At 46.5% G+C, this 12,926-nt stretch overlaps 1 protein-coding gene across 1 annotated transcript in view; it reads right to left on the bottom strand.

The window, feature by feature from the left end:
* Window positions 1-688: 688 nt before the first annotated feature.
* Window positions 689-12,926, bottom strand: part of SBNO1 (strawberry notch homolog 1) — a 35,137-nt gene continuing 22,899 nt past the window's right edge. The window contains exons 21-31 of the mRNA XM_056859383.1: window positions 12,200-12,312; window positions 12,043-12,114; window positions 11,631-11,730; window positions 10,427-10,501; window positions 8,673-8,819; window positions 8,224-8,318; window positions 8,026-8,118; window positions 6,024-6,161; window positions 4,055-4,131; window positions 3,727-3,920; window positions 689-837 (exon numbers count right to left, since the gene is read on the bottom strand). Of these exons, the coding sequence (XP_056715361.1) occupies window positions 695-837; window positions 3,727-3,920; window positions 4,055-4,131; window positions 6,024-6,161; window positions 8,026-8,118; window positions 8,224-8,318; window positions 8,673-8,819; window positions 10,427-10,501; window positions 11,631-11,730; window positions 12,043-12,114; window positions 12,200-12,312 (1,247 nt within the window). The 3' untranslated portion in view covers window positions 689-694. The remainder of the gene's footprint in view (window positions 838-3,726; window positions 3,921-4,054; window positions 4,132-6,023; window positions 6,162-8,025; window positions 8,119-8,223; window positions 8,319-8,672; window positions 8,820-10,426; window positions 10,502-11,630; window positions 11,731-12,042; window positions 12,115-12,199; window positions 12,313-12,926) is intronic.

The following is a 12,926-nucleotide window of genomic DNA, read 5'->3' as shown; positions in this document are numbered from 1 at the left end:
CCGCAGCGAGACTGTCTCTCTCCCAGCTGAAGTATGGTGCAAGATCCTGTTCATGCCCGATCCGAAGTCATGCACAGCCGAAACAGAAACGGAACAAACCTGAACGGACGTGGGGTTTGCAAAAACGTCTAGCTTTCCATGCTTATCTTTTTTTTTAAAAATAAAGGTATTCTTTTGTAAGCTGAGATCAATGCGCGCACGCGCACACATCCCCCTGCCATTGTATATTCATTGTCTCTATACACAAACTTAAAATAACATGCATCTGAGGACCTCCCTGCAGCAACGGCACCGATGTACTGCGTTAAACCCTGAGCGCTGGATGACGAGGAAACGATGATGGACAGCTTGGCTGGGAACCTTGAAGCCTCTTCGAAAACAAAAGCTGTGGTTGGTAGCTTGAGGAGGACAATAAAATTGTTTAAAAAAAACAACACCCAAATTAGGAAGCACTACAGAGAGCACAGGGAATTAAAAAAAAAAGAAAAATACATGGACCTCTGTAAAGCAGTGGCAAGCTTTCAGTCTGATCACCCTTCAAAAGTGCCTCTTTGCTTCTGCACAGTTCTAAAGAGAGAACGATGGAACTGAAAGTTATTTCTTTGGAGTCTGTCCCTGATATTTCTTTCGAATGCGAGCTGTCGGCCTCAGGAGCTGTTTTCCCCAGTGCCGAATACTCTCTCTTCCCCCCTCCTCACGCGTTGTTGAAGTTGGAGATGCTCTGCGGGTGGTGTTGCTGCCAAATCTGCTGCTGCTGCACGGCCAGCTGCTGGGACTGGTCCGACGTTGACAGGAGATTGACGAGGGGAGACACGCAATTGGCGGGAATGATCAAGCCTGCAACAAACGGGAGGCGGGGGTTTGGTTTCACAGCATTTAAAAAATGACATTTGCATCCTCTCAACCCCAGGGCCCGGCAGGGGGAAGAGGAGGAACGGCTACACCACTGTAATGGGGGAACGGAACCTTGGCTTGCCCGTGAAGGTTCCTTCTACTCCAACTACAAAGGACTGAATTAAGGATGGTTAGGCGATGGTTAGGAGGGTAAACAGAAAACAGGGTTATGGAATAAGAAAAGGTAAGGATGTAAGGAAAGGAAAGGAGAATTAGCTCTAGAGCGCAATCTCGCACTGCTTCTCCCTCTGAGGCAGGAGGAGAACTGGAAATCAGAGGGCGGTCCTAGCACAGGGGAAAGGAAGTGAAAGTTTGGATCCTGCCTCCATGAGCGTAGGAAGGAAACCACCCGTTGATGAAGATGTACTCCAACCTCAGAGGGAGAACATGATTGCTCTCTCTAAGTATTTGAAGGGCTGTCACTTAGAATCATAGATTTGGAAGGGACCACCAGGGCCATCAAGTCCAAGCCCCTGCACAATGCAGGACATTGACAACTACCTCCCCCCTCCACACCCCTAGTGACCAGAAGATGGCCAAGATGATCTTCCTAATGTCTAGATGGAAACTCTTTTGATTCAATTTCAACCCGTTGGTTCTGGTCCGACCTTCTTGAGCAACAGAAAACTACTCGGCACCCTCCTCTATATGACAGCCCTTCAAGTACTTGAACATGGTTATCATATCCCCTCAGTCTTCTCCTCTTCAGGCTAAACATACCCAGCTCCTTCAACCTTTCCTCATAGGACTTGGTCTCCAGACCCCTCACCATCTTTGTTGCCCTTCTCTGGACATGTTCCAGTTTGTCTACATCTTTCTTAAATTGTGGTGCCCAAAACTGAACACAGTACTCTAGTTGAGGTTTAACCAGAGCAGAGTAAAGTGATACCATCACTTCGCGTGATCTGGACACTACTGTTGATGCAGCCCAAGACTGCATTTGCCTTTTTAGTTACAGCATCACACTGCTGACTCATGTTCAGTGTTTGGTCTACTAAGACCCCAAGATCCTTTTCATACACACTACTGCTCAAACAAGTCTCCCCCATCCTATAATTATGCATTTTATTTTTCCTACCTAAATACAGAACTTTACATTTGTCTTTGTTTAAGTGCATTTTATAAGTTCTAGCCCATGTCTCCAGCCTGTCAAGATCATCCTGCATCTTGGCTCTGTATTCTACCATATTTGCTACCCCTCCCAATTTAGTATCATCTGCAAATGTAATAAGCACCCCCTCTATTCCTTCATCCAAATCATTTATAAAGATGTTGAACAACACAGGGCCCAGCACAGATCCCTGAGGAACTCCACTAGTCACTTCTCTCCAAGTGGACGAGGAACCATTAACTAGTCACTTACAGGAGGGCAGAGAGCTGTTCCTGTTGGCAGCAGAGGACAGGACTCACAATAATGGATTTAAATTGTGGGCGGAAAGGTACCGGCTGGATATTACGAATTTTTTTTTTACAGTTAAAAGTTGTTCGATAGTGGAATCAGCTACCTAGGGAGGTGGTGAGCTCCCCCCTCACTGGCAGTCTTTAAACAGAGGCTGGCTGGACAAGCACTTGTCAGGGATGTTCTAGGCTGATCCTGCATTGAGCAGGGGGTTGGACTAGATGGCCTGTATGGCCCCTTCCAATTCTATGATTCCATGGAGTATGGCTGATCTGAAAGGAGGGGGTGGCGGCCCAGATTGCAAGCCCATCCTCACATAGCCGGTCTGTATTTCAGAAACAACAACACGCTTTTGTGAAGGAGTCTCCCTAGCTTGTACAAAGCCTTAAGAATTCAGCCCCGCCTGACTCTTAAGCCAGCATTTTCTCAAATCTGATACCCTAGAGCCATCACTGGACTTCCACATTAGTAATCTGTGGCAGATAATGGTAATATACTATCAGATTCCTCAATATATTTCAAAGCCCCACTAACCAGGTCTTAGCATGCTGGCTTCTCCAACGAGCATTTAAAAAAAAGGAGCTCTTCTGGGGTTTTGCCTTGATCTGGCACACCTGGAAAAGCCGTCACCCTCTGATACACAGGAGGACCTAGGCCACACTAAAAACCACAAGGGAGGCTTTGCTTTGGCCTTATGGAGTGAAAAATATGGTACTTCACAAGACGCACTTTTTTCCTCCTCAAAAGTGAGGGGAAATGTCTGTGCGTCTTATGGAGCGAATGTGGGTGAATCCGGCCCCGGGGAGAAGGGCAAAGCTGCCTAGGCAGCGCAGAGCAGTTTAACCTCCCCCCTCCCCCCGTGCTTCCCGGTCCCGAGGCTCAGCTGTTGGACTCCCTGGAAGCCAGGCGGGGGGTCTTGAAAGTGCTCTGCGCTGCCTGGGATGGCATCGCGGAGGAGTTTAAAGACCCCCCCGCCGGGTTTCCTGGGAGTCCCTAGAAGCCGGGTGGGGGGGTCTTGAAAGTGCTCTGTGCTGCCTGGGATGGAGGAGTTTAAATGCCCCCCCTGCCTGGCTTCCAGGGAGTCCCTAGAAGCCGGGGGGGGGGTCTTGAAAGTGCTCTAAGCTGCCTGGGATGGCAGCGTGGAGAACTTTCAAGACCCCCCGCCCGGCTTCTAGGGACTCTGCTTTAAAGCCTCCTCTAAAAACTAGGTGTGTCTTACGGAGCAAAAAATAGGGTAGTTGCAGAATGGGTTTTTTTGGGCCCCAACAAGAGAGACTCAAGAAGCTCATATCCTGTCCCCAACTGGAAAGAAAATACCACCAACTTGGTATACTGAATTCAAATACATCCAAGCTGCTTTGGGAGATAAAATTCATCCTGGTTTTTGGACCCCCCCAAAAAAAGCTTTCTGCATGACCAGTGATCGCACTCACCTACAATCCTCTGTCCGTCCTCTGTCCTTAGCCGAACAATCTGCATTTTGACATTTGTGCCACTCACGGAGGCCAATACTCCTTCCACCTTCGTCCAGACACTCAAGACTGAGCCGCAGAGGACGTAGTATGTCCGACAACGCAAGCCCACTTCGCAAACCAAGCCAAGGCTTGCTTTCTTGCAGTTGCCTCTCCTGGAAGAAGGAGGAGAATCAAGACGCAGCCCTTTGGCCAACTTTAATTTTCTGCAAACGGTTACACAAATTGTATTTTGATTATCCTTTACAGAAGAAGAGATTTTATGTACTCCTTTTGAGTAAGAACTCACCAATAAGCGTGGGTGCAAATTTCCGCGGACGACGTGTACTGCTCTAGCCAGTGGGGCAAGGCATCTTCAGAAGGTACCTGTATAACAAACGCATGACACAATTCATTACAGGCAGACTCTGCTTCTTGAGTTCCGAAAGCAAAACACATACATGACTGTGTTCCTGTAACAGAGCAGTTTACTGAGAATTACGCCATTTTAGTCTGCAGCAGCCAAAATAACTAAGGGGCTTTTGTGGATCACCCCCCTGAAGACAAATGGCATGCGGCACAGAAAATATCTAGACTGTGCATTCGGGCTTTGTGTGTGTAAAGTGCCGTCAAGTCGTAGCCGACTTATGGCGACCCCTTTTGGGGTTTTCATGGCAAGAGAGACTAACAGAGGTGGTTTGCCAGTGTTTTTCCCTGAACAGCAACCCTGGTATTCCAGCTTAGCTTCCTGCTTAGCTTCTGAGATCTGACGAGATCAGGCTAGCCTGGGCAATCCACTCGGGCTAGGAGCTGCCAAATCAGACAGCTCCTCTGATGAGCATCCATCCCCCGTGGCATTCACCATTTTTAGGTGAACATGCTTGAAGTCCACACCTTAAAAAGGGCGATATGCAGAAGACTTCAGCTGAGAAAACTGGACAGCTGGTCAGTATGTGAAAGAGAACAGACTAGATCAAGGGTGGGGAACCTTTTTTCTGTCAAGGGCCATTTGCATATTTATAACATCATTCGGGGGCCATACCGGGCGTAGATCTCCTGGTGGTGGTGGGGAGAAGCTAGGGTTGCCAGGTCCTCTTCACCACTGGCGGGAGGTTTTGGGGGTGGAGCCTGAGGAGGGCGGGGTTTGGGGAGGAAGACTGCATAGCCATAGAGCCCAATGGCTGAAGTGGCCATTTTCTCCAGGGGAACTGATCTCTATTGGCTGGAGATCAGTTGTAATAGCAGGAGATCTCCAGCCACCACCTTGAGGTTGGCAACCCTAAGGGAAGCTGGGCAGAGATGGCTTGGAGGGTGCCTCTGCTCCCCCAGGTCTTCCCCCTCCTCCCAGGTGGGAGGGCAGCCAGCGGCGGCCCCAGGCAACCAAGGTGCCAGGGGGGCACAGCTTGCAGCCTGCGGCCGATCTGCAGGGAAGGAAAGACGGAAGGAAAGAAGGAAAGAAAGGAAAGAAGGAAGGAAGGGAAGAAAGGAGGGAAGGAAGGAGGGAAGGAAGGAAGGAAGGAAGGAGGGAAGGAAGGAAGGAGGGAGGGAAGGAGGAAAGGAAAGGAGAGAAAAAAGTAGAGAAAGACTGGGGAGAAAGAAAGAGACAGAAAAAGAGGAGAGAAAGAATAGGAGAGAAAGTGACAGACGAAAGGAGAGAAAAGCCTTCTCTCTCTCTCTCTCACACACACGCACGCTCCATGCGACCGGGCTTCAGCTTTCCCACCTCCCCCCCCAGTCCACAAAAGTCCTCCACCTGGCTCTCACACGCATGCTCCGCCGCCGGGAGCGGCTGGCTTTTTCCTCTTCTTCCCCCCCTCCCTCAGAGGCAAGAGAGGTTTAAACTGCTGTGCCGCGGCAGGAACGCTTCGTCTTCCCGCCTTGGGGGAAGCGTTTTTCTCCCTCCTCCTAGCTGATTAACAGCTGACAGTTGGCGAGATGGGGTTTAAAGGGGCTGCAGCGTTCCTGCACGCTGCGACTTCTGTGGCAGGCCCTGGAGCTCCCGGGGGCCACCAAAAATGGCCTCGGGGGCCGTAAACGGCCCGAGGGGCGGATGTTCCCCATCCCTGGACTAGATTAACAGGAGGGGAGAGGGAAAGAAAGAGGACTGTGAGCATGTACAACGCATAACATGAAATATAATTCCAGAAGCAACAATGAACATCAACAGCACCTTGGAAACACGATGCACAGGCATACTGTAGTTATGTCATATCTTCAGTCCTCCTCACACTATCATTTACCACACTTCGATAAAGGTAAAACAGATATTTTAAACTAACCTTTTTATATTTTTTCTTTATTTCTGCATAGGTTTCCAATTTGAGCTGTTTCCCAGTATTTGGTCTGTATACTAGAAAAAGCTTCTTTTTGGGATTCACCTCCTTCATGAGGATGGCAGTTTTCTTATTATTTCGTATCTGAAAAAAGGAAAAAGAGAACCCTGTGAGCACCACCTGACAAGACAGATTGAACGAGACTGTTCTGCTAACAGCGCTTTCCCTTTTGGAAGACCCAGGGCAAGCCTCCTTGCTCCAAGGGAGAGCACCACCATATGCAGAATGCATCCATGGGATCCAACCCGATAGGCTGACAGGTTGGGAATTAGGTTTGTTTAGAAAAGAGACATGTTGATTCTGATCTGTGGGGATGAAGCTAAGCAATGAAAAGGATCTTCGAGCAAGGGTCTGGATCATGCAAGTTATGCACTAAAGCCCTCTGGGGCCACTTGTCTAGTGGAGAATCAGAGCTGAAAAGGAAAACCATAATCATCTAGTCCAACCCCCTGCACAATGCAGAAAATTCACAACTACCTCTCCCCCACACCCCCAGTGACTTACTCCATGCCCAGATGGCCAAGTTGCCTTCCCTCTCATCATCTGTTTAAGGTCATAGAATCAGCACTGCTGACAGATGGCCATTTAACCTCTTCTTAAAAACCTCCAGGGAAGGAGAGCTCACCACCTCCTGAGGAAGCCTGTTCCACTGAGGAACCGCTCTAACTGTTAGAAAGTTCTTCCTAATGTCTAGAAGATGGAAACTCTTTTGATTTAATTTAAACCCGTTGGTTCTGGTCCGACCTTCTGGGGTGACAGAAAACAACTCGGCTATATGACAGCCCTTCAAGTACTTGGAGATGGTTGTCATATCCCCTCTCAGTCTTCTCCTCTCCAGGCTAAACATACCCAGCTCCTTCAACCTTTCCTCATAGGACTTGGTCTCCAGACCCCTCACCATCTTTGTTGCCCTCCTCTGGACATGTTCCAGCTTGTCTAGTCCAGCAATCCTTGACATGTCAGTGCTCAATCAGCAAAGACAGGTGTGAAGTAGTATACATAAAGCTTGCAAGTGCATTTGAAGGTGACAGTCTGGAAATGTTTCAGGTTCTCCCAGCTCAGTCCATTTGGAGGGTGAAATTGCCTTGCTAACATTCGTTACGTGAAGAGCCTCCAGTGTCACCCCACTCAGGTCCCAGCTTCCTACCCTCTGTTTAAATCTCTTCTTCCACCCTGTCAAGCAGTCTCCTTCAACATTTTGCCCAGACCCTCACGGACATGCTTTTCTAGTGGCCTGGCCATCCATTAACACTCCTCCATATGTCAATCTAGCCCCTCCTCTTGCACTATGCAATCTCTTTCTGCTTGATACTCATCATGATTGGTTGCTGTTTTTGAGGCAAAGCTATTTTACAAAGCCCCAACCGTGAGTCGAGTGGCTTAGAATGTGAACTGGAAAGTCCCCAAGGCAAGTGGCCTCAGCTACGAATTCATTAGGTGGCATTAAGCAAGCCAAGGGCTGTGGCTCAGTCGTAGATTCTCTGCTTGGCATGCAAAAGGTCCCAGGTTCAATCCCTGGCATCTCCAGTTAAAAATGTCAAGTAGTAGCTGATGTGGAAGACCTCTGCCTCAGACCCTGGAGAGCTGCCACCAGTCTGAGCAGACAATACTGACTTTGATAGACCAGGAGTCTGATTCAGAATAAGGAAGCTCTCACCTCAGTCACCTGCCTACAACATGGGAATAACAGTACAGGATATTTGCAAGGATAATTTCAGATAATCTAACTGAACTGATTTTAACTCTTGGACTGTGTTAGATATCTATTTAATAGTTCACTTCGTTCGTTGTGACTTCGTTGTGACTTCGTTCACAAACTAAAGCAATTTTCAGGTCTGTGCTGAACCGAATATATTTATTGGCCAACGAAAAGGGCTTTGCAAGTAGCCACAATTCTGTTGTAGAAGAAACAACTATCTAGAAGTTTTCCCAGAAGATGCAGCCTCACCTGTAACGATAAATAGAATCCATCCTCCGGTCCAGTCTGCTCAGCCCAAATCTTGGTTGCTTCTTCCCAAGACATCCCCCTCTCCACACTTATCTAGTATACACAAAAACAAGAGGGATACGTAGCCATTTAAGAGCCTTCCACCAAGATATGGCATTAATCACGAATTGTTTTAACCAAGGAAACATGTAGACTTACAGTGTACAGTTCTACATGTCCCGAGGTAGAATATCCTGGGGTTAGAAATTTTTTAGCATCTGCTTTCCTCACTTTTTCATCTCCTGAACCGAGATCTTTGGGGGGGGGGGGGAGGAAGACACAGAAAAGAGTCACAAAACATAGATTTTATAGCAGTGTTATCACATATAGCCCCCTCCTGGAACTACCTTGTGATCAGTGTCAAATGGGAGGACAGAGTAGCAGAGGGTAACCTATTGAGGAACTGGGCCCTAAGCAGTCAGAAGAACTTCATCTGCTCCATCTACAGCAGTGTTCCAACAGTTCAAAACAGGGCTTTGTCTTGTTTCTGGCTGGACAGGTGGCTCGTGGCATGTTAAATCTTTATGTTGCTGTATTACTGGTAGTGTAAGGAACTGGACTCCCAACGGGGAGCTGGCATACCAGACTACGGGAAGTCTGGCACTCACCTAAAATGCCCATATCATATCTTCCATTCTTCTTAGCGTTCTGTATTACTGCGTTGAGCGTGTCTGAGAAGTACTGGAATAGAGCGTTCTGCTGATGCACTTCCATACCCAGAATCCGGTTTAGGAATTTCCCTATATTGTTGTAATCTTAAAAAAAAAAAATTAAAAAGTGAGATGAAGATTCTAAAAGCCAGAATCAGGAAATATCATATCCCTCCCCTTATCCTGAAGAGAGCACATTTAAGCCGGATGTAAATGCTGACTCAAAAGATATCCTTTAAGGATTGGATTCTGACCATGCACAGCCGTCTATGACCTTGCAGTTTTCAAGTTTAGAGGCTGTTCTCGGGATCAGAGGGAAACCACCATCCTGACAATCCACACAGACCAAGGGGTGAGAGCAGTTAAAAAGCCAGCCACCTCTACATAGGCCTATCTGTCCAAAGGAACGCTTGTGCTGCAATCCTGCAGCAGCACACATCCTCAGGGTTTGGCAATGGAGACTGAAATCCACTTTCCAGGAGTATGTTTCATTTTAAAATGAGAAGAGCAAGTTTCTAGTTCTTTCAGCTCCAAAGACAGCGTGAGCGCAATACCTGTTGACATTGAGGGGTGGCAGAAAAGCACTTCAGCTACTTATAAAATTCCTCGCCCACCCAAAAAAAGCCAGAATTAAGAAAAATGTGTAAAAGAATTAAACAAATTTTCTAGATTTATGTAACTTATACAACAACGGCTTTGCGAAGAATGTCAAGGTTTGCTTTTTTAAAGAAACCGATGGCACTGCATAGATCTGCTAGCCATTTAACCACAGTAAGGGGGGCCCTACCCACATGCAGTTTGGATCACATTAACATGTGTGGCTGCAGGGTTGCCCACAATGTGCGGAGTGATGTGGTACACTCTTGTGGGTGTTGCCAACTTCCTCAATAAGCAAAATTTCTGACTACTCAACAGCACATTGTACTGGTCACATTATACAGCCACAGGCAGGAGAGCAGGGAAGCTGATAGGCTCTGTACAACTAGCAGCGGTCAATCTTTATAGCACAGCCAGTTATTTTAATGTGTATTTCTTCTGTGTCATATGGTTAATTCTAAAACCCAGAATTATTTCAGTGTCTCTCTCAAACAGGCATGTGGGCAATTGGCTGCAGGTAACACAAGGTCTTCCCAGGTCTGCTGTAAACAGTTTGCTTTCTTCCTAAGTACAACAGCATATGCACAAACCACTGTGCTCTACCCATCCTCTCAGCTGAGCTAATAACGTTGCAACCATTTCTCCAGGCTGCTTAACCTGGTCTGCGCTTCCCTCAAAGACCTGGAAAGACACACTGGCTATCTACATCATTCAGATTCAGGCAGAAAGAAGGGAGGAGGAACTGAGTATACTTTCCCAGGGCTCAGCTAAAAAGCAAGCACGTTACTATGACTGGCTCTGATTACGTTACTAAAAAAATACTAATTGATTGTATCCTACCATTTTTTGCCTCTCAGTGAGAAGCTGCTCTCTAATGGAGGAAGGATTTGTGCTTAAAGGAGCAGAGCAGCAGGATACAGCTTAGTATTTTCTTTTGTAATTCATATGGAAGAGGGAAGGACCAACATGTCTGGAAAAATGATGCCTGGACTCTGTCCCCATGCCCTGCAACCTCATCCTTGCTTTATTCTGCTTACACCTGGAGGATTGTGAAGTTTTCCTGTTGGTTAACATCCAACAAATCACATTCCAGGTTCTCAATTAAAAGACAATACCTTTATCAAGTGTTAGAATCCCAGACCGATCTTCTACGTTAATTAGGCCCACACCTATTAATCCTTGTCGAACGTCTAGAAAGGTAAGAGAGATTATGAAGAATGTCATGCTTTGCACTCTTGTTCTTACAGTTTACCCATACTATTAAGTAACAACTTCTAACCTTTAATCTAAGTTTTACTAATGTTCTGGCACAATTGTGCACAAAAGTCCAGCGTGGAACTTAATTTTCTTTTAATCCTGACTTTACACTCAACGTGTACACGGAATCCATCTCAAACAATAAACCAAACCTTTCAACCTGACATATGAAATGGACTGGAACTTGCACATCTGTTTTGCTAACAGTCGTACTTTCCAAGGGAAGATATCACCATCAATTGAATGGATCACCCAAAAGTTCTAAAATTTAGAAGCTCCACCAGGCAGCTAAATCTACTACCAAAAGGCCTGATGAAGCAGAATTCCTAATCAAGAACGAAGGAACCACACAGGCCACTGCTGAAGGGCATTCTGTACCCAACGCCAGCCCCTGAAACCAAGTAATTGAGAACTAGTGACAACAGTGGAATAGTAACAATGTGGAATTCACTTGCTGGAAGAGAGCAAAGCTCCTCAGCTCAGATACAACCATAAACCAAGATTTGCTGCTTTGAGACTGGGAGGATTCCTTCGCCTTCCACAGTACAGTTTAGAGCAGGGGTGTCAAACATAAGCCTGCAGGCCAGATGTGGCCCCTTGAGAGCTCTTATCTGGTCTGCGAGCCAGCCAAAGCACCCACCCACCCCCCGGTCCTGATCTGGGCTGGCAAGGCATGGCCTGGTCCAACCAAGTGACATTTATGTCATATCCGGCCCTCGTAACAAATGAGTTCAACACCCCTGGTTTAGAGACTTATAACAGTAAACCAGACTTTGCCATTATGTTCAAAAACCACAAACTAGGATTCCAAACTTTGGTTTAATCCTGACCTTTAAACCAACTGCTTTGCTGTGAAAGCAAAAATATCTAAACTAGTTGTACACTAAAAGAGATGGAGTGGTGGGTGTATGTAATCCTGAGGATCTCCCTGGCTTGTTCAAACAGCAACAAACCAAAACTCAACCAAGCCACACTCAATCAAGTGACCTATGCTCATTCTATGCTCCCCTTCACATATCAAAAATGATTCCCAATTAAATACTGACAAGTTGATGTATATACCTTTAAAAAATTCTCCTGGGAAGTCAGGAGGTGGAGATACTAACGGAGAATCTAGGTTTACAATGGACTTCATGACTATTTCCAATGCATTTCGGCCATACTGTTTTAAAGACAAAGAAAAAAAAAGCTGTTGCAACAAATGAACACACAAATATCCATCTCAACAGGGTAACACTGTTCTTTCCTTAGAAGGCTGAAACAGTTGCTTCTCCCTCAAATCCAGACTTCCTTCTACTGATATCAATTCAAGCAGAGATGTGTTAACTAGTTAACGCCCAAGAGCCCACATCCCAAAGGAAAGGGAACAGCAAACGAAGTGATGCAACTCTGAAAGCTAAGATGATGTAACCATCTATTAATTCTCAAAAAAAAACGAGTGTCAGAAATGTCAAAAGGACACTAAAATGCTTGCCTTGTTGTCAAAGTTGAACCTGCTTAGGTCTCTCGTTTCTGTTGCCCTCCTGTCTCCGTGAGTGAGAGCTCCCTATTAAAGAACAATAGTTTGATGATTAGGAGAGACAAGGTCCTGGGACTTTAAAACACCAAGCTTCATGTAATGAACCTCTTACCAAGCTTTCCAGTCGTTTGGCCACGATAGATGCAAACCTTTGCTCTCCTGCGAGCTCAGAAATTAGGAAGACGTATTCGGGGGCAGTCACTTGGTTCGACCTGTGGGTTCGACCTGTGTTAGGTGGAAAATGTATTTTGGTCATTCAAGCTGCCACTGTCAGCTCTTCCAGACTTACAAGAGGACAGCAAAGGTGGTTTGGGAGACAGGAAGTACATAAAAAATGTGCACAATGCTTCCTCCAGGCATCACTAAACTTTACATTGTTTAAAAACTGAACGCTTAATTTGAGTCACCCACCACGTCCTTCATGAAATTGTTCCCAGTTTGTCTTCCTGGCAACAGACAAAGACACAACTTAGGTTGGGCTGCAAAGATGTGCTCAAGCTAGTCAGACGTTATCGCTGGAGACTGAGAAAGTGGGCGCTGGTGGTATCACACAGCACACCCTCCACCCATCATCTCATACACAATTTCGGAACTACACTGAACTGAAATTATAGATCTATGTGTGTGTGTTAAGTGCCGTCAAGTCGCTTCCGACTCATGGCGACCCTATGAATGAAAGTCCTCCAAAATGTCCTATCTTTGACAGCCTTGCTCAGATCTTGCAAATTGAAGGCTGTGGCTTCCTTTATTGAGTCAATCCATCTCTTGTTGGGTCTTCCTCTTTACCTGCTGCCCTCTACTTTTCCTAACATGACGGTCTTTTCCAGTGACTCTTGTGT

This window comes from Euleptes europaea, chromosome 13, assembly GCF_029931775.1.
Source record: "Euleptes europaea isolate rEulEur1 chromosome 13, rEulEur1.hap1, whole genome shotgun sequence".
NCBI lineage: Eukaryota > Metazoa > Chordata > Lepidosauria > Squamata > Sphaerodactylidae > Euleptes > Euleptes europaea.
The sequence above is the reverse complement of the archived record's forward strand: the minus strand, read 5'-3'. Positions and strand labels throughout refer to the sequence as shown.